At 44.2% G+C, this 21,002-nt stretch overlaps 1 protein-coding gene across 1 annotated transcript; it reads left to right on the forward strand.

Moving 5' to 3' along the window:
* Window positions 1-2,818: 2,818 nt before the first annotated feature.
* On the forward strand, window positions 2,819-20,258 carry Fbp2 (fructose-bisphosphatase 2). The gene is made up of 7 exons (XM_032885034.1): window positions 2,819-3,084; window positions 4,576-4,738; window positions 6,672-6,764; window positions 10,655-10,795; window positions 15,843-15,980; window positions 17,397-17,516; window positions 19,864-20,258. The coding sequence occupies exons 1-7, from the start codon at window positions 2,915-2,917 to the stop codon at window positions 20,056-20,058; spliced, it is 1,020 nt and encodes a 339-aa protein (XP_032740925.1). The 5' UTR covers window positions 2,819-2,914; the 3' UTR covers window positions 20,059-20,258.
* The last annotated feature ends 744 nt before the right edge of the window (window positions 20,259-21,002 follow it).

Below are 21,002 nucleotides of genomic sequence, written 5' to 3' on the forward strand. Positions count from 1 at the left end.
CCAGAGCACTCCTCCTCTACATGGCTATTCTCTTCAGAGGGAACCTCTTTATACGGATGCTACTTTTGGTTTCCATGAAGCATTGAGATGAGGAAGGGTCCCCGTGTCTTCGCATATAGTGGTGGGAAGGCAGAGATAGCTGTGAACTGGAAAAAGGGACACAGGACATGTCACTAATGTGTCAGCAGTCCCCAAACACCTATGAGAGGCAGCCCTCACCCACCTCATCTCCTGTGTCTCCAAGAAGCTTCCTTTGCATCTATGCCAGTGCCGCCTGGTTGAGAGACTGCTCACAGACTGAGCAGGTATCCCAAAGGTGTCACACGCAAGGGTTCTGGAATCATGTAACAGGATTAGATGAAGCAGTTTTGCCAACAGGAAGGGCCCTCAGACAATGGTACAGAAACATATTTCTATGTCCAGGTCTCTGGTGGGTGGCCTTGCCCAACAAGCAAGCCTTAACTGTTTCAGGATCTGTTTGTCCTGATGCACTCAGACTTGTGTTTTTTTTTCATGGAACACAACCAGGTCCTCAATAACTCTGTCACTAATGTGTCAGCAGTCCTGAAATACCTGGGAGGGAGGGGCAGCTGTCACCCAGCATCTGGACTGTTACCAGGGCCACTCTATAAGTTTCCACTCTGTCAAGCACCCTGGAAGAACTTTGGCATTTGCAGAAAGGCCAGCAGCTGCTGTCTCGGGCCACTTGGGCAACTTGAACTTCTACCCTTTAAATACGGCTTTGGGTATAGGTCAGAACTTGACATTCGGCATTTTTCTTTAGTTTTGACACAGGGTCTCTCTCATTGAACCCAGAGCTTACTGATTCGACTAGGCTAGCTGGCCAACAAGACTCTGCTGCCCCGTCTCTCGCCCAGAGCTGAAATCACATGCGTGTTCCAATGTGTCTGGGTTTTAACCTAAGTGCTGAGGAATCCGAACTCAGATCCTCAGACTTTCATGGCAAGCACTTCGACAGTTAATCCAGTCATTCAACCTCAGAATGGGCTTTCAAAAGGACCTTTTTAACACCCGAAAGGATGTAACAGCCACAGCCTGGAAAACCCACAGTCCAAGAGAAAAAACGAAACACATTCATGTACAGAATGCTCTGGGTTTCCTATGACTTATAGCTAAACAAAACAAAAGCAAAGAACAAAACCAATTTTTTTTTTTTTTAAATGTATGAGTGTTCTGTCTGCAGGCCAGAAGAGGGCATCAGATGCCTTTTATAGATGGTTCGTTGTGAGCCACCATGTAGTTGCCGGGAATTGAACTTAGGACCTTTGGGACAGCAGCCAGTGCTCTGAACTGCTGATTCATCTCACCAGCCCCACTAAACAATTTTAATTGAAATAATTATCAAGGGAAGATAGAAAGTTGTAAGGCAATGTGCACACCCTCAGTTTTGTTGATTGAATTATTTGATACAGAGTCTTGATATATTATTGCCCGGAATTGGGATTCTCTTGACTCAGCTCTCCAAGTGGGGATACATGAAATTATTTATATGTATACTTATTTATAGTTCTAGGTACATTGAAGAACTGGAAGGATATAGGTTTCTAAGACACTGAGTTCGATAACAGTCCCATCAACTGATTTCTAATACTTAGAGCCACTCTACTAGTTGTTATCTAAATTCATGAGGAAATCAAGGCTTTAAGAGTTTAGCAAATTTTTCAAATTATCCATATAACAGGTAGCCAGCTTAGGCCCCGGAGCCAGGTCTGTCTGCAGTCAGAGAAAGTTAGGATATCACAGAAACAGAACATGGCCAGCTCAAAGCAGTTAATTCTAGGACACTTTTTTTTAAAAAAATTATTTATTATATATAAGTACACTATAGCTGTCTTCAGACAAAGCAGAAGAGGGCATCAGCTCCCATTACAGATGGTTGTGAGCCACCATGTGGTTGCTGGGATTTGAACTCAGGACCTCTGGAAGAGCAGTCAGTGCTCTTAACCACTGAGCCATCGCTCCAGCCCCTAGGACACTTTTTAAAAAGTGTTTTTTTAAACATTTTTATTAGACTATTTCGTGTGTCTGAGAGCTCTCCTACATGTATGCATGTGCACCACTTACATGCTCACTGTCTTGGAGGTCAGAATAGGGTGTTGGATCTCCTAGGACTAGAGTAAAAGCTGGTGCTAGGAACCAAACCCAGGTCCTCTGCAAGAGCAGCCAGTGAGAGCAGCCAGCTGAGGCCGTTTCTTTTCAGATAAAGAATTTTTAAAATAAAAATAAAAATCCAGAGAAACTGACAAACCAACCCTGGGAGTATACAGTTTGCTAGGAATGCAATATTTATTTCCCTCATCCCTCTAGTTAAACATGCTTAATAGAAATAAACATGAAAGAACTCTTGTTACAGTTATCCTAGCATTGCCATTAGTTCGTTACGTGACCTATGCCCCAGATAAAGTGTCTGCCAATATTGCCATCTGAGAGTCACAACCATGCAGAAGGAGGCCCAGCAGCAGCTATTTGCAGAAAACCCTCTTGCTTCCGATAAGAGGATTTTGTGGGTCATTTTTATTAGCTAGCCTTCTCTCACTGTGACTGATGCTGGCTTTTTAGGATCTTAAAAGAAAAACAAAACAGAACAAAACAAAACAAACCCAAAAAACAAAAACCAGCAAAACCCAGAATAGAGATTGAGGCCAGCCCTTCTCTGTAGCGCTGCTCTAATTATAGCCTCCTTAATGCCCAGAGTCCAGGGACGTTTCCTTGAGGGCTTGTCCAGCTATCTGAGTCACGTGGCTCTTTTCCCTTGAACCTTGGCACAATCAAGTGTAGGTGTGTCTTCAAAGTGTAGGTGTGTCTTCAACGTGTAGGCTGTAAGGCTGCTGCCTTGAGAGAGCAAGGATTCCTACGAGGAGGAAAGGGAGGCTTTGAAGTCTCACTTGCCACAATGACGGACAGAAGCCCCTTTGAGACAGACATGCTGACCCTGACCCGTTACGTTATGGAAAAGGGGCGACAGGCCAAAGGGACCGGAGAACTCACCCAGCTGCTCAACTCGATGCTGACTGCCATCAAAGCCATCTCTTCCGCTGTGCGAAAGGCCGGCCTGGCCAACCTGTAAGTCCTGGAGAGCATGCGCGGGCAACCCAAACCAGGATGTGGAAGCCACAGACAGGTGCTTGCGGTAGAAACTGGTTCCAAAGTTAATTTGCTTTTTGTGTCCTAAGGTTACTGCATTTAAATTCTTTATGCCTGCTTTGATAAAGCAGCCTTTGGCATGTTTTGCCTGGAAACGGCAACTGCTTAGCAATGTAGAGAAAAGTCTGACTACCGGTTACTACAGATTATAATGGTAACACTGTAGCTTGTTGCCTCAAAACCTGTATTGAATTCTCATTACTTATATTTGCACAGATAGATTTGTACAGGGACTTTAAAATGGGTTTTGATGCCCTTTTTCTTCCGTACAAGTGTGTTCGGTTGCCATGACCCGGCTGTCATGAAGAGAACCTGGTTCAGTTTTCTTCATGTTTGTGCTTGGGAATCTGGGCTGGGGCAGGCAGAGCAGAGCACCTTTGCCTGGTTCCTTTTTGCAGAATGGGGCCACATTCATGCCGGAGTTGCCGGTGGCCACAGCCGGGAGTCCAGTTTTAAGGCACAATGAAATCACCTCCTTTGGGCTTCCATTTGGATTGTGGTATTTCCAGTGAAGGGCCTCTTTTAAGTTGAAGGGGCATACATGATTTGGGGGGTAGGGTGGGGAGAACCCCCGAAGATGAGCCAACAGGGTCCATCCACCTACTTAAAAAAACGTTTATTCTCAACCGTGTGGTGCCTTAATTCCCGAACTCTGACAGCGTTGATTTGATAATTGCAATAATAAAACCATCAACAGAGCTTACTATGTGAGTGTTTAGGGACAGGTAGCAGGGTCCAAGTTAAAGATGATGGGCTCTTTCCCCTGCCTGTGCTTTTCCTTAACTGTGCGATTACCTCATTTGGCAAGAACCGCCAAGCGTTCGATGCCTTTAAGAACATGCTTCCAGAATGTGAGGTGCCTGCGTGTGTGACGATCATCCCTGAGTAACATTAGACAGCATCTTTGCTGCTCCTGTGTTCCAGCTCCGCTATAATTAGGGTGGTTCCCTCAGGACTTTTGCCCACACTTTTACCCCTCCCCCATACAGGCCTCTCGGCTCCACAGCAACTGTCTTGGCAAAGCCCTTTGTGTATCAGCCACAATCTGCTTCTCGTGGTTCAGCATCCGACTGAGGGCTAACAGGGACTTAGAGAATTAAGTGCTTTATTTAACTGATGTCTGATTTTAGGGGCTCCCCCATTCCCTCTAGCTGCCAGTGCCAAGCAGGAGTCTGCATATTAGTGAGGCCGAATCCGGTCAACCTCCTTGAAAGACCAAGGAGATACGACAGTGTCCCCCAGGTGTAAAGGAAGTAATGTTGAGTATCAGTGCTTCGAGCCATAGTGCACCCCCTATATATTTATAATTTGGAGATGGGAGAGAAGGGTAAGTGTACTGTTGGTTTGGGCTCTGCACATTCTTTGCTGCTGTTAAGACTCCTTTGGTGACTTATGTACCTGTCTTCTTAGGTATGGGATTGCGGGAAGCGTGAATGTGACAGGGGATGAGGTGAAGAAACTGGATGTGCTGTCCAATTCCCTGGTGATCAACATGCTCCAGTCCTCCTACAGCACCTGTGTGCTTGTCTCAGAAGAGAATAAAGAGGCTGTGATCACAGCCAAGGAGAGGAGGGTGAGTCTAAGGCAGGCTGCATTACCTCTGATGAGCAGTAGATGGTGCTACTGGGCTGAGAGAACGGGCTTTTTTTTTTTTTTTTTTTTTTTTTGGGTTTGTTTTCTTTTTTGGGACATTTGTTTTCTGGAAAGAAGGCATCTCACTTCTTTCGTTGGAAATCTTACGTGGTCTCGTGTCCTTTGGGGTATGTGTCATCTAGCGCATCACTAAACAGGCCTTGGCATCATTTGGATGAACTTGGACTTGTAGAGTCCAGAGATAAGGAAGGTTTATTTGGGGGAAAGTCTTCTTTTGGACAAGAGCTGTAGAATGCAGTCTCTGATTCAGCGTCCCCTCCTGCCCCCATGATTTCTTATCTATGGCCTTCACTACACATGTCCTGAAGAGGGCTGCAACTCCTTGGATGGGGTGGTTCTTCCCAGGTGGATTAGCCTGGTAAAAAGACTAATCCAGGGAACACTTCATGATAATCCTGTGCCCTTGGCAGAGTTTGCTAGCCCACGGAGAGGGTTTACATCCAGCAGATTCACAATGACTTATTAAAGACCGAAGTTTGCTGGTGGCCAAAAATTCAGCCAACCTTCAGTCACAATATTGTTCCGGTTAGTTTTTGTCAACTTGACCCAAACTGGAGTCACCTGGGAAGAGTCACACTTGAGGAACGACCTCTATCAGATTAGCCTGGGAGCAGGTTCATTGCATTTTCTTAATTTATGATTGACGTGAGAGGGCCCAGCCGACAGTGGGATGTACCATCTCTGGGAAGGTGGTCCTGAGTTGTATAGGACAGCAGGCTGAGCAAGCCGTGAGGACTGCAAGCCAGTAAACAGCACTCCTCCGAGTCTCTGCTTCAGTTCCCATCTTGGTTTCCTACCTGGGATTTCCTCATTAATGACTTGTGACCTTGGAGGTGTAAATTAAAATAAACTCTTTCCCCACAAAGATGATTTTGACCAGAGTGTTTTAACACAGCAAGAAAGAATGGAAAAGCAAGCGCTGTGCTGTGAGCTGAGCTCCTGGTCCCTTGTCCTACTCATTGGGAATTGGGGATGGGGCTGTTTCTTTGTAATTCGCAGGACTGAAAATATATAGAGAAATCAAGTTTATTAAAAGCCCTTTACACCTGTCTGACACAAACCACATCACATCTGTTATGGTTGGCTTTAAACTTCAACTAGAGTGGTTCTCACCCTTCTCCACCTTCACTGACTGCATACTAGTTCTCATATATTTGGTTGTGAGCCTAGCCTTTAACGGCTGAGCCATCTCTCCAGCCCTGCATACTAGTTCTTGAATGTATTCTAGGCCACCTTCTAGGCCAGGAGACTCAAGTATCTTCTTGTCTAGCATTCTTCTACCCAATTCTCTGTGCTCCTGCTTTTCTTTCTTTCTTTTATTGGATTTTTTACATTTACATTTCAAAAGTTATCCCCTTTTCCCTGTTTCTTGTCCATAACCTCCCACCCCATTCCTCCTCCCCTTCTTCTATGAGTGCGTTCCCCCACCCAACCACCCACCCTTTCCCACCTCCCCACCCTGACATTCCCCTACACTGGGAGGTCCAGCCTTAGCAGTGCCTGATTTTCTTAATCCCAGTCAGGTCTATCATTAGAGTTAGCCTTGCCTGCTTTCTATACACTCACCTGCTTAGGTCATGTACACAGCGTTTGCCTGTGGATTGTGTTTCTGAGTCCCACCACCTGAGCCTTGAGGCAAGTGATTGCTACTGTATTTTTCGGCATACACAAGACACACAACAGATACCTGTTGAGCTATGTCCATAAGCAATGGCTTTTGGCATTGCAGAGTGGAAGGCCCATGGGTCTAAATCTCTTGTTGGGACAGACATCAGTCACATGCAGCTCTAATATAAAACAATTGTGCCAGTAGGTAGGTGTGCTGACTGGGTGCTTTTCTCTCTGTGATTTAGGGGAAATATGTGGTTTGCTTTGACCCACTGGATGGATCTTCAAACATTGACTGCCTGGCCTCCATTGGAACTATATTTGCTATCTACAGAAAGGTGAGTAGACAGGCTGGCACCCTACGATTTACTTCCTAGTCTGAAAACAGAGCCTGGAGGCTTATCTTTTCCTCCACTCACAGGACAAAGAACTTGAGGAAACTCCAGAAACACCACTCCCTTCCCCCTACCTTGTGCTCCTCACTGGGAATCTCCACCTACCTTTTTCCTGGCATTCCCCTAGGAAAGCAAAATGGCAGGGCTCCCACTGGGACCTCGTTCTGATTGGATGGATGGAACTGAACACCCTTCACCCAAATGCTAAGGAGCAGAACTGTTGGGATTTCAGATTTTGAAATTTTTGCAAATGCGTAACAAGTCGTCTTGGAGAGGAGCACAAATCTCACTTGTGTTACTCACAGACCTTGTGCCCTTCACCTACACGTAACTTATACAATTTATGTTTTAGAGTACTCTAGCCTGCAACCCAGGGCCGGGTATAAAACTTGACCTGCATGAGCACATATTAGTACTTAAACAGTTTCAGATATTAGAGGATTTTATTTATTTGTTTGTTTGTCTAATTATTTATTTATTTTAAGCAGTATATTGCTAGGTCACTCTAGCTGGCCCCGAATTTACAATATTCTTGCCTTATGACCCTTGATGCTGGTGCCACCATGACCAATAGTAGATATACTCCACTTTCACTAGGCTCTAAGCACACTCGTCCTCTGCTTCCTAGTGAGACTCAATGCTTACTGTCAGTTTTCTGTTGCTGCTGTGTAATTTAAGCCTCTTGGGGGTTTAAAACGCCTGTTGATTATCTGTTCACTTAATCAGAGAAGGCTTGGAATACCTATTGATTGTCTGTACACTAAATCAGAGGAGAATTGCCAACTTTGTCTGGTTAGATAATCCAGCTAATCTGATCTCTTGAGTATCTAGAAGCTGAAGGGAGGAGTGGGAATTTGCTTCCAGGTGAGTTTAGGTTAATATGAGTTTAGGTTGATGGTGGAGTTCAGTTTCATTTTGTAGTACACTGGAAGTATTTCTCTCTTTGCTAGGAGCCCTTTTTAGCTTCTGGAAGCTGCTTGTTGTACTTGGTCTGTGACTTCTTCAGTTTCAAAGCTCACAAATGTCCCGTGGCTTTCTCTCAGAATCTCTAAGATAGCCCCTCCTTACAGTGTTTCAGTCTCCTTGAGGTGCCCTTGAGAGCCAAGTGAGTTCAAGCTTTCATTTGATTAGACTGAACTAATATTATCAGAACATCCCAGGGTCATCTCTTCTTTTTAAATCTGTAACCCCAGGCAAAGTTGGTTTTGTTCAGTAATGCAACATGCAGATTTGGGGGCTACTGTAAATTTGGGGCTTTTCTGTTGACCCCACAAAGTTAACAACAGAGGATATCACAAGGGTTGCCCAGCAACCATCCGGCATGATCATAAATTCCACACCAGATTTCACAATCCAGACAACGCTAACCTGTACTCAAGTCTTGCATGTACACATGTCTTGCTTGTGTCCTTTCTAGACCACAAACTCCCAAGGGAGCAGGAGTCAATCACATGGGACAAGAATAGGATTGAGTGGGCTGGAGATATGGCTTAGAGGTTAAGAGCACTGACTGCTCTTCCAGAGGTCCTGAGTTCAATTCCCAACAACCACATGGTGGCTCACAACCATCTGTAATGAAATCTGATGCCTTCTTCTGGTGTGTCTGCAGACATCTGCAGTGTACTCATATTCATAAAATAAATAAATATTTTTTAAAAAAAGAATAGGATTGTGTTTCAAGAGTAAGTGATACTGAGAAGAAGAGGCAAAGGGGCTTTGTTTCTAAGAAGAAAGAAAGCAGGCAGTACAGTTTGAGGAGAGGCACCCACTTGTATACTCAGGTGGTTTTCTGTATAGGTTTCTTGGATGTGAATCTTCTCTGCATCCTACTTCTGGTGCTTTTCTATTGCTGTGACAAAACACAATCCAAAAGCAGCTTAGAAGGAAAGGGATCATTTCACCTTACACTTTACAGCCCATCACTGAGGGAAGTTAAGGTAGGAACTCAAGGCAGGACCCTGGAGATAGAAAATAAAGTATAGACCATAGGGTAATACTGCTTATTGGCTGAGGAACAGTAGAAGCATAAAGAAGAATTAACTCAATGTAGATCACTGAGTCAGTAATGGCGGAATAACACTTAAGTGGGTTCCCCAGCTCTATTCTTGCATACTTTAACATCTGAAGACCAACTACGTTGGGAAAAAAAAGGAATATTATTATTCATGGCATATAGCCATCATTTTAAAATAAAGCACAGACTCGGATGGCCAGTCTAAATAGCCATGGATCTCCTCCGATTATATTTCTAAAGAAAAGGCAGACTTTAAATACACTAACGAAGGTGGCTAGACATCAAAGACATGTTTGATTCTACTACCAGGAATCTGGAATAGCAAATCATAAAGTCAGAATGTTGACGCTGGGGTTTGGGCTATAGTCAGTAAGCAAAGGGTATTAGTTACAAGCATGAAGGCCTGACTGTGTGGACCCTCATAAAAATGTCAGGTATGGTGGAATGCACTTGAAATCCTAGAGTTGGTGCATTGGAGACAGGAAGATGCTTAGGGTTTGCTGGCTAATCAGTGTACAGTGTAGCCTAATTGGTGAGCTACAAGCCAATGAGAGATGTTGTCTCATAGGAGATGGATAGGGTCCATGAGGAAAAACCTCAGATGTCCTCTGGCCTTTACACACACACACACACACACACACACACACACACACACACACACACACACACACACTGCTGTAAATACAAAATAGTGGGGAAAATGCTGAGGAAGAAATACTCATAGCTTCTAAGTTTCTATCAACCAAAATATTTCAGCTCTGCATGATGTGGGAGTTTTTCAATTACTGAAGCTCCAAACTCTTCATATGTAACACGGAGATAATAATGCTGTCTACCTTGTAGGTCTGCTGAGTAGAGATCATTGTAGCGAGTTAGGGACGTGGCTGGCTTGTGGCAATTACATGGGAAGGGGTGACTTGAACATCTTATAGTGCTCCTGACAGGACTCAAGGACAGATATTCCCATAGAGACACGAGAGCAGCCTTGGTTCTGGCTCTCAGTCTGAGCTGTTCACGAGCTGGTAACTCACTTCCTTTGGATGCACTCTGCAGATCAGAATTGTTCCCAAGTTATCCCATTTTGTCCACTGTGCAGCATCCCATAACCACCAACATGAAGAACTTTTCAGAATATATAGTTTAAACATGAGGTGGCTGTGTTATCTTTTTGCTATAATAAAAGTAACCTGATAGAATACTTTACAGGAAGGAAGGCCTTGCCTTGGCTGCAGATTTGAGAGAATTTAGTCTATGGTTGCTTGGCCCCATGCACTTAGACAGACATTATGCTGGGAATGTATGCTGGAGGAGAGTCTTCATATGATGGAGGACAGGAACCAGAGAGAGACATAGAGAGTGGAAAGAGACAGCCATCAAAGACATAACGCAGTGGTCTCTATGCCTCTCTTCTGATGTCTTTAATGAAAGGTAGGCTGCAAACGCACTAAAATGATGTGCTGTCCAATACTGTAAAGTTTCCAGAATGTCCCCAAACAGTTCCATGAGCTGAGGACCACGCCTCTACCTTACACACGAGCCTTTGAAGCTAAGGACGCCTCATACTCAATTCAGAACAGCAGCCAAGTAGGTGGAGATTAAAGAGTATAGCTCATCTTTCCTTTTGAGAACTAGGGTTGATAGTGCTGACTGGCTGAGACCTGTGAAAAGCAATTGCAGCAGGTGAAACAGGGAAGGGCTACAAGCTTTTTGAAAAATTTCCCACTCCATTTAGGAGCTCTGAGGGGCAACTCCTGGTGAAGAAAGGGCTCTACAGGAATAATAATAACGCACCGAGTGCATTTCTTCTTATCTTCCACAGACCACAGAGGATGAGCCTTCCGAGAAGGATGCCTTGCAGCCTGGACGCAATATCGTGGCTGCAGGTTATGCACTGTATGGTAGTGCAACCCTGGTGGCTCTTTCCACAGGGCAAGGAGTGGACCTCTTCATGCTGGACCCGGTAGGCACTGAATATAGTGTTGTTTGTTCTTGAGGGTTCCGTGGGCACCTGTGTTTGAATTCCAGTTCCATAGGATAATTTCCCATTCATTCTGAGTACCTGTTTTTGGAGTTAGAGAACGTTATCACGAACAATCTGAAGGACCTCATGCAATGTTTTGTATAAGTAAATTATTTTAACAGAAACATAAAAACAGAAAATTGTTTGTATCCAGTGGGTCCCATGTAATGTCCTGGATGTATAAATTGTGTTAAATATATCTCTTCAGACGTTTATAATTTCTTTTTGGTGAAAACATTCAGCCTTCTTTTGTATAGCTTCTGGAATAGAGTTTCTTTTCTACAGAACCATTCACCCTGTTTACATGTTTACAGAGCATCGAGAGGTAACATTCCCAGACCAATGTCCAGATGAGACCATCAATTCTTAGAGCAGTATCTTTCCTTAGCCTCTATAAGATGATAGGTTCTATACTCTGGCCTCCCAGCCCAGTTCTGTCATGACTGAACACTTGAAGTATGGCCTGTGCACATGAAAGGAGTTTTTACATTACTCACAATATTAGTTAAAGAGGGGCCCACATGACTAGTGGTTTCCCTTGTGGACTGCAAGGTCCTGGAGAATTTCCACACGTGTGCAGAAATTCCACAATAGGGAGAGTGGGTGGAAAATGGTTCCTTCCAATACCGTGTTATTCTCCACACTGTTCATGATGACAGAGTATCCAGCAGTAGGAAAGGAAGGGGCATGGTAACTGGACAGATGGGAACTGTGTCAGCATAGTCCTGACCAAAGGAAGTAAGAGCTGAATAAAGGCAGCCATTTTTAAAAGGAAGGATAAGCTTTTATGAGGTGGGCAGATTAAAACAGAGAGAAAAAAAAAGTATTTTCCAAATTACAGAATTTCTCCTTTAAATGACAGGAACTCCATCTATCAGTTGCTTTGTTGAAGAGACTGAGTTTTTATGAAAATCCTAAATTATGACCAAAGACTGCTTCAGAGAATTCGCTTTAGTGGGGAGCTCTGCATTTCACTTTAATTCAGGTTTGCAAATATTTATTGAACACCTTCAGTACTCTGAAGTGCCACTCTAGACGGCAGTGATAAAGGCTCTCAGATGAAAATCCCAGAGTCAACTGACAAGGCAACTGTATGGCTCACCCAGTGACGTTTTAGACATAAAAGTTTCACATTATTGACCCTGCAGAACCCAGCCCACCCATTGCACCACTTTGCTAATGTCCTGGCTTCTCCTTATTTCTGAAGGAGAAGAAAAGTCCTGAGAAATTCTGTGGTTCACAAACATGACCTTTGGGCAAAATCCTTTTGAAAATTCCTCTACAAGTTAGACAGGAGGCACCTGTTCTAAGCCATTTCCACACACTCATGTCTAAGCGGGCCTACGAGGGACTCTCCATCATTCTTGTTTGTTCCAGTCTTCTGAAAAGGCAGGCAAGGCACAGTGAGTGATTGACAGAAAGGATCCTGTTCAGGTCATGTTAGTTACTGGCTGGATTCTAAATCCCTACCACCCCCCCACCTCTTGACTATAAGCCAGATACCTTCGATCATATTCTGAAGAAGTTCTGGAGGCCAAAAGGCACACAGAGCCAACTCTGGGATGCAGAGGCAGTCTTCTGCTCTTGCAGTCATGACAGCCTGAACAGAGGTCAGCGTTAGGTCAGCATGAGACCTTGCCTCTGTATCTGAAAGAGATATAGACCATAACACAATCTTCCCAGATCTTTCTTTGAGCCACACCGCCACGCTGCTGAAAATAAATTTGTTCAATGAGAAGTATATGAAGCTTTTGAACTCTTTGGGCTGGGGCCCTCAAAATGAAGGAGCTTTGGCAGTTATCATAGATGGGAATTTTCTCCAGAGTGACCAACAGGTTCTGTGGCAAAGTTTGCGGAAGAGTGCTCTCTGGTGGGTTGGCCAGATTTTGCCAGATGCAAGGATTCAAAAGCTGATAACCTGATTTTGTTGGATTGTGTATCTTTTGTTCAGGCAGAGGGATTCACGTATGTTAACAAACTCTCAACTGAGGAAACAAACTCCAGCCTCGGGGACTTTATTTGTAAGTGGGAGATAGTATGTCTAAGTTGAAAGGGCCTATTGCCTAATAACCAGGTGCTCTTGTTGAAGTGTGTGGCAGGTCATGTGGCCATTAGTCACCATTGGTGACCGAACAGTCAGAATGCAGGAGCATAATTTCTGTAGCTAATTCCTACTACAAGGAATAACATTCCAAGGCCTGAGGGTTCCTGTTTCCAGCTCAGCTTGGATAGACAAAAGCTTTCCATGGGCCAGACTGAAGCAGGACATGGCCTTGTGTACAGCCTGGCTGGTGGATATTCTTGTTTAGATTGCTATGCAAGTGCTAAGCCATGTACTGATGAGCAACAGAGAAGTGACTTAGCCTCAGTCAAGCAAAAGGTGGTGATGTATTGTTGGGAGAGCTGAGGACCCAAGCCAGACATGAATAGGGCTAGAGGAACTTGAAGCAGGAAGGTTAGGAGTGGACTTGAATTTTGTCTGGCCAAGTCCTGAGCAAGAGACACTGGCTATGTGTTTCTTGCTCAGTTTCAAGGGCTAGGAAGAAATATTCCAACTCTTGGGATATGTCACATCCATGACCTTGGGCTAAAGAGGCTAAAATCAGAGACTTCCTAGACTGGCATTTAAAGATAACACATTTATTTTGAGATGGGTTTTCACTATATAGCCCAGCCTGCACTCAAAATCATGGTCCTCCTGTCTAAGTCTTCTGAGCACTGGGATTCCTCAGTCCAGCTAGCACCAGCACACTTGGCAGAAGAATACTTCTTTATATAAAGTTAGGGATCTCTTAAAGTATCTTAAGTTATCTCTTAAAGAAACAAGGGGCTGGATAGATGGCTCAGTAAAGTACTTGCTTTGCAAACATGAAAACTTGAGTTCCGGTCCCTAGCTCCCCTATAAAATATAGATGCAGAGGCACAGGCATCTGTGATCCCCATATAACATCTCTATGATTGTGAGGTGGACACGGAATCTCTGGAAGCTCATGAAGCCAATTAGCCTGGCAGACACAGCAGTGAGCAGGAGAGAATTCATCTCCAGCAACATGGTAGGCAAGGACTGACACCTCAGGTTGCCCTCTGACTTCCACGTTTTGTGGCACATGTGTGTCCATACATACACAAGGTTGCATATACATGAACACACTTGCAAACACACTCAGCTGTGCACATACATGAATATACCCATACACAAACACACAGATATGCACATATATGAACACTCCTATACACAGGTTCACATATAAATACATATACACAAACACCCAGGTGCACACACATGCCCAGAAGTGCTCATATAGTTATGCACACATACACACATACACACAGGTGTGTACACACACAGGAACACACAGGTGGGTACATAAAAACACACATACGGGTTGGGGATTTAGCTCAGTGGTAGAGCGCTTGCCTAGCAAGCGTAAGGCCCTGGGTTCGATCCCCAGCTCCGAAAAAAAGAAAAAAGAAAAAAAAAAAAACAACACACATACACTTGAATACACAGGTGTGCAAACACACATACACACAAACTTGTGAACATACATACAGATGAACACACAGGTATACATGCACATGAACACACAGGTATACATACACATGAACAAACAGGTATGCATACACATGAACACACAGGTATGCATACACACAAACACCCCTACACATACATGAGTGCACACACACACACACACACACACACACACACACACACACAAATAAAGGAGTTGAACTAAACATCAGGCTCTCCCAAAATAAAGATGCCCACAGTGACTGGCTGATGTCAGGAACCAAAGACTACCAGGAGCACACATTACTCACAGTAAAAAGAAGTTGGATTTCTTTGCAAGGGGAGAGTGTTATGAAAGGGAGCTGGGTGGGTTTGTTATAGCACTTGGTGATTCTTAGGAGTATTTGAGGAGGAATAGATCAGTTCTGGTTGAGATGCTGTCTAGATGTGGCTGAAACTAGGGACTGGGTATCTTATCTAGCATCTTGCAGGCAGGAACATTGAGGACACAGACAGACTCACTGAGAAGGAAGCAGTTTCACTGCTCTTTGGCAAGGGAGAGGAATGGGTACATGCTCTGCTGTTGCTGACTTTCCTAGTCTCTGTCCATTTCAGACATGGTTGTCTACGTATTTGGGAAGTAAAGCTCATACTCCTTAGGCAGCTTCTAGCCTGGCCATCGGCTGTGAACCCTTACCTCAGTCCTTCACGTTCTTCAGGCTGTCACCAGCATTAATACAGGTCTGGTCTCCAGGTCCTGGAGACGGTGATGTTTAAGGCAATGCCTGCCTTACCAGACCTTAGGGAGTCAATAACCAGAACTAGGTAGACAGTTGTTTGAGGGATGTTCTGCAGGGACTTCGGGGCATTGGGCACAGGTTAATAATTAATAATTATGAGGGTTCTTCTTGTTTTGCCACTTATCCCCCTTTTGTGGGGTGAACCCAGTAATGGATTGGAGGCATTCCTTCTTCTTTTTTTTTTTCCAGGTAGAAGTGTCCAGGAAACCAGGAAATAGTAATGGATTTCAAGACAGAACCATTAACATAAAATAATTAAACTGTGAACTGATAGTAAAACTGTGTGGCTCTTTTATCTATGTAGCTTCTTTCTCTCACTGTTGGCTCCCTGGCGTCATTAAACTGGGGAAGAGACTCTGGGGACTCGGTTTACTAGGTTGCTTAGAAACGGCATTGAAAACATGGAGGAAAGGAAGAAGATCGTGGCCTCTTTCCCTTGATTTGTTTTATTCTTTATTCTATTACTGCTTGGGCCTCTGCAAAGATGGCCTATCACCTTGTTCTTCTTATGACTTGGGAGAATATAAAGAAACCACATGGTGTTCCAGACGACTGCAGGGAAGCCCCAGGTCCTTCTAGCAGGCTGCGGTCTTTTAATAGCTTCCTGTTGTACTATGTGCGACTGGCTTCTGTTCCCCGGCATGGATCATCTTCCTGAATTCCCTTGTCTTTCCAGGCTCTTGGAGAATTCGTGCTAGTGGAAAAAGATATCCGGATTAAGAAGAAAGGGAAAATTTTTAGCCTCAATGAGGGCTATGCCAAGTATTTTGATGCTGCTACCGCTGAGTATGTACAGAAAAAGAAGTTCCCTGAGGTGAGTGAAGACAACCTGGGCTAGTGGCAGGGGGCAGGCTGTCTCTGTGGTGTGCTATGCATGTGACTTCTTTGTCTCTTTAAAGGGGTTCGTGTCACTGTTTACAACGCTCATCTGCATGAGTCTGATGGCCTCTGTCCTTCTTCATAAATGATCAATCTTCTTTGCATCTGAGAGTGACATATTAAAATGAACACTGCCCGATTCAGTCCCTCTAGGAATTTGTCAGGAGCCACATTTTCAGAATTCATAACTCTAGCCAGAAGCACTCTCAGGTCATGTTTGCTAAGCTGTAATCTATAGATGTTGAAATACTAGTTACTCTGCTTTAAGATGGGATATGATCATATCATTCCGTTTACAAGCTATCTTATTGTGATCTTGCTGTTAACCATGGGTCATCCGATGTTGTCATTATTGTTTGTGATGCTGGGACTCCAAGTCAGATCCTTGCATATATTCTGAAAAAGCAGTGAAGGACTGAGCTGCTCCCTGCCTCCACACTTTCTCACAGTATAGAGAAGAATGGAGAGAAAAGCGTCTACCTGCTCAACAACAAAGTCTTTCTTTGTCTCTCTGTGTGTATTTATAGAGGTGAGAGTGTGTGTGTGTGGTAGTTGTGACAGAAGATACCTTAGTCACAGTTCCTTGGGTGTTATTTATCTGTTTTTCACCAGTCTGGAGCTTGCCAAGGAGGTGAAGCTGGCTGGCCAGTGATTTCCAAGGAATCTACTAATCTTTATCTCTATGGTACTAGGATTTCCAGCATGTATCTCTATACCTCACTTTTGTATGTGGGTTTGGGGGATTGAACTTCTGGATGTAAACACTTTCCTAACTTAGCTATGTTCCCTGCCCCACAGGGTCTTAAGTTTTTGAATAATTCTGTTTTAAATTATAGTGTGTGTGTGTGTGTGTGTGTGTGTGTGTGTGTGTGTGTGTACTGGAGCTGTTTTTAGACACACCAGACCAGAAGAGGGCATCAGATTCCATTACAGGTGGTTATGAGCCACCATGTGGTTGCTGGGATTTGAACTCAGAACCTCTGGAAGAACAGTCAGTGCTCTTAACCACTGAGCCATCTCTCCAGCCCTGAATAATCCTTAAAAATAGTTATTTTATTTTATGTTAATGAATTTTTTGTCTACACATGTGTCTGTATATCACCTGCATGATTTGTGCCAATGGAGGATAACAGATCCCCTGGAACTGGAGTTGCAGATCTTGTGTGCTGCCATCTGGGTGCTAGGAATGGAACTCAGGTCCTCTGGAAGAGCATGCAGTGCACTTAACCATTGAGCCATCTCTCCACTCCAAGGAATGCAAAGGCCATGCCAGTTTGTCCTCTAACCCCACACTGGTGCAAGCTAGCTGCTGAACCTGGTGGTTCTGATCTCTTCCCCTTTTGCCCTTTAGGATGGCAGTGCACCTTACGGGGCGAGGTACGTGGGTTCCATGGTGGCTGATGTGCATCGCACCCTGGTCTATGGAGGAATCTTCATGTACCCAGCCAACCAGAAGAGTCCTAATGGCAAGGTAACTTTCTGTGTCCACTGGCTGCCATCATAGTGAACTACGGAGATTCTTCTGCTCCTGGCATGCTATATGGCTACTGAGCTGCTTCTGGGCATGCGTGTCCTTCAGATTGCAGAGCAAGAGAAATAAGATTTCTGTTCCTTTCAGTGAGTTTTGAAACTGTGGTAGCTTTGGAGAAGAAAAGGCTGATACGATTACGACTGGCAAGTTTTGCAGGCCTCTCCTCTGGTTTCATGCCCATTGTTTACTACAGTTACCTGCTCATCTCTCTGTAGTCATGTGGTCATCTCTCTGTAGTCATGTGCTCATCTCTCTCTCTGCAGTCACATGCTCATCTCATCTTTCTATAGTCACATGCTCATCTCATCTTTCTATAGTCACATGCTCATCTCTCTGCAGTCACATGCTCATCTCTCTCTCTGCAGTCACATGCTCATCTCTCTCTGTAGTTACACGCTCATCACTCTGCAATCAGATGCTCATCTCTCTCTGTAGTCAGGTGTCATCTCTTACTTTCTCTAAAGTTGAAGGCTCTCACTCGCTTTTGTAGGCTGTGTCTGATTTTTATCAGCACTGGTTAACCTGGGACCATTGATCCTAGGGAATCAATCCATCTCCCAAAGACAAATATTTTGTAAGCGTGACTTTTGCAACTGTTTTGGAGGGTTTGCATGTGCCCTGAGCTCCACAAGAATTCAGAATAAGGCTGTCTATTCAGAGCCCTTTCCATGACTCTAGAAGAGTAGCTTCTAGAAAAGCCAGCAACAACTTTATGACACAATATTGAAAATAGCCACTATCAAGTGGGAGCCTCATGATCCAAATTCTTATATCATGGCGACAACGTCCTGCCAACACAGATGTATCTGTGTTTTGGCCAGCTACAGAGATCATAGGTAGATCCTCATGCCAACAGAAACCATGCATTGTCATCTAAGCTGACTTTTGAGATTTTCACTCTTTGAGTGCCAGATTCAAATGAAAGATAAGAAATTTATCACTGCCCGTGAGTCTGAATGAAGACTGTCACACACAGGTTTGTGTATTGGGCACCTCTCTTTGTCAGTGTTTAGCTCACATTTACCAACCTGCTGACCTCATGACCACAGAGAAGTCTGCACAAAGAGGGCCACAGGAAAGAAAAGTACAGCAGAGGATCAAGTGGGATTGTGCAGACAATGTAGTGTTCTTGAATAAACTCACACTTGCCACCTGCTTAATTCCAGCAGGTAGAACACAGACATGTTTATTAGAATGACTGTAAATGAACCTGAAAATGTCCACATGTAGTCACATAAATGTGTCCTGAAGACACAGGCAATTCTATGTAGAGATGTGTCCACTGCATCATGACTATTATCCAGACTCTTGATTCCTGGTCTCCACATTATAACTCTGTGACCACATGATTGTATGCATGAGTGTGTGTGTGTGTGTGTGTGTGTGTGTGTGTGTGTGTGTGTGTGTGCACGCACTCACACACTCACATCCTTATTTTCTATGCTCGACTCATATGGCTGTGATAGATCTTAAATGTTCCCCCGCCGAAGAAAGAGACCACATGATTCAAAGCACTGTGAATTTTTTCCGATGAAGGCTACTTGTGTACAACCAAGGTATCTGAGGTCCTCACCCTCAAAGTCACATTATGTGTTAATGTTGAGCTTTTAAAATAGATCTGAATTGACAAACTGGTTATAGTTAGACTTACAGCCCAACGTCCAAATCCTCCCTGTCAAGACTTCAAGACAGAGAAAGGGAGGAACAAAAGAGCAAACCCTAGAAGTACCTAAGATAAAGATCCTCTGGCTGAACTGTCAGGACAGAGTCCTTCCTGTGGATGATAAGGGACAAAATTAGCTCCCAAGTGTGCTCATGTGTTTTAGGTCTTTTGTCAGGTGCCCACTACTGTGAGGGTCTCTGGTGAAGGCATCCTAAGTGATTGGCTGATGTGTTAGTCATTTCCTCTAGAGTCTGAACCTGCTGTGTCTTCAATGTCTCTGGCTCTTCAGCCTTGACTGAAGACATTTTGTTTGTTGTATCCTTGAGACAGCAGCAGCACAACACCAATAATAAATAAATAAATGCCAGAAAACAAATGAAAAAACCATGCATATCACATAGGCACAGTTACATTGCTTCAGCTCCACCCGGTCAGTGGTGCCTCCTGAGAGGTTACTAGCCCATGGCATCCAGAGGTGGGTAACAGGCCATGCCTATGCTCACACTCAGGATTCACACAGATAGCTCAACAGTTCACCCTGCTCTCAGTATTTAGGGGCATGCCTTTCAGGGTGTCTGACCACTTGAACAATGTATATGCCTGTCCCCTTTTCTTGTTCCACAGCTCCGGCTCCTGTATGAATGCAATCCTGTAGCCTATATCATCGAGCAGGCAGGAGGCATGGCAACCACAGGCACCCAGCCGGTACTGGATGTAAAGCCTGAGAGCATTCACCAGCGAGTCCCCCTCATTCTGGGGTCCCCGGAAGATGTGCAAGAATATCTCAGCTGTGTGCAGAGAAACCAGGCAGGCAGGTAGTGATCCTGAACTCATGAGCCCACTTCCCTTTGTCTTTGACAAATGAAAAACTAGATGAATGGAGGGATGGGGGTAAAGACAAGCAAGACAAGCTCAACAGGTTACCTTCAGAACAGCGCTCAGCTGGCAAGCACAGGGTTAGAAGCCAGAGGTAAAGATATGATTGAAGGGCTAAAATAAAAATATGAACGTGAAAAGAATTCTTTTCTTGGGTCTTCTGTCATGAACAACAACCTCAGTGGGTAATATAGGCCAGGGACTCTCTCTCCTCTAGCTCAGTAGCTACCCAGCACATCGCCCCAGGGAAAAGGCACACGATCAATCAAGAAGTGTCTGAAGTTTAACTTAGGTTAAACTTCCTCTGACCACAAACATGATGGCATGTACAGAGGAGGATGCTCCCCTTCATAGACCATCCTCTGCTCTGGGGGAAATGGCAGCTAAATCACTGAAGGGCGCTGGGTAGAATGACAGCTGAGGCACTGAGGTGAAAGGCTCTAAGCACCTCACAGTGATCTATTGCCATCAACAATGAAAAAAGTATTTTGGATGAGTTTATTGACATAATATAGACTCCAGATAAGACTTAAAAGGCGGATCCATTGTTATCAATACTGCTGCTAGAGCAGTGGCTCTCAACCTTCTAACACCTCCACCCTTTCCTCATGTTGTAGTAACCCTCAATCATAAAGTTATTTTAATTACTATTTCAAAATTATAATTTTGCTACTGTTATGAATCATAATGTAACTATGTGATATGTAGGATATCTGATATGTGACTCCTGTGAGACATTCGATCCCTCTGAAGGGATCAAGACCCACAGGTTAAGAACCACCATGCAAGTGGAAACTTCACATACAGCTGCTGCATATGCCACTTGTAATCTCCATGGAGCTAAACACATTAAATTTGTACAAGGAGGACCTCAAGGTGCTATGTTA

The sequence above is a fragment of the Rattus rattus genome, chromosome 14 (assembly GCF_011064425.1).
Source record: "Rattus rattus isolate New Zealand chromosome 14, Rrattus_CSIRO_v1, whole genome shotgun sequence".
Lineage (NCBI taxonomy): Eukaryota > Metazoa > Chordata > Mammalia > Rodentia > Muridae > Rattus > Rattus rattus.

Bases quoted from the DNA above. Each gene is read 5' to 3' on its own strand.
- Fbp2 (XM_032885034.1), top strand. From the start codon at position 2,915: ATGACGGACAGAAGCCCCTTTGAGACAGACATGCTGACCCTGACCCGT. The intron at 6,765-10,654 runs GTGAGTAGACAG...TATCTTCCACAG, and splicing joins TATTTGCTATCTACAGAAAG to ACCACAGAGGATGAGCCTTC. The intron at 10,796-15,842 runs GTAGGCACTGAA...TTGTCTTTCCAG, and splicing joins ACCTCTTCATGCTGGACCCG to GCTCTTGGAGAATTCGTGCT.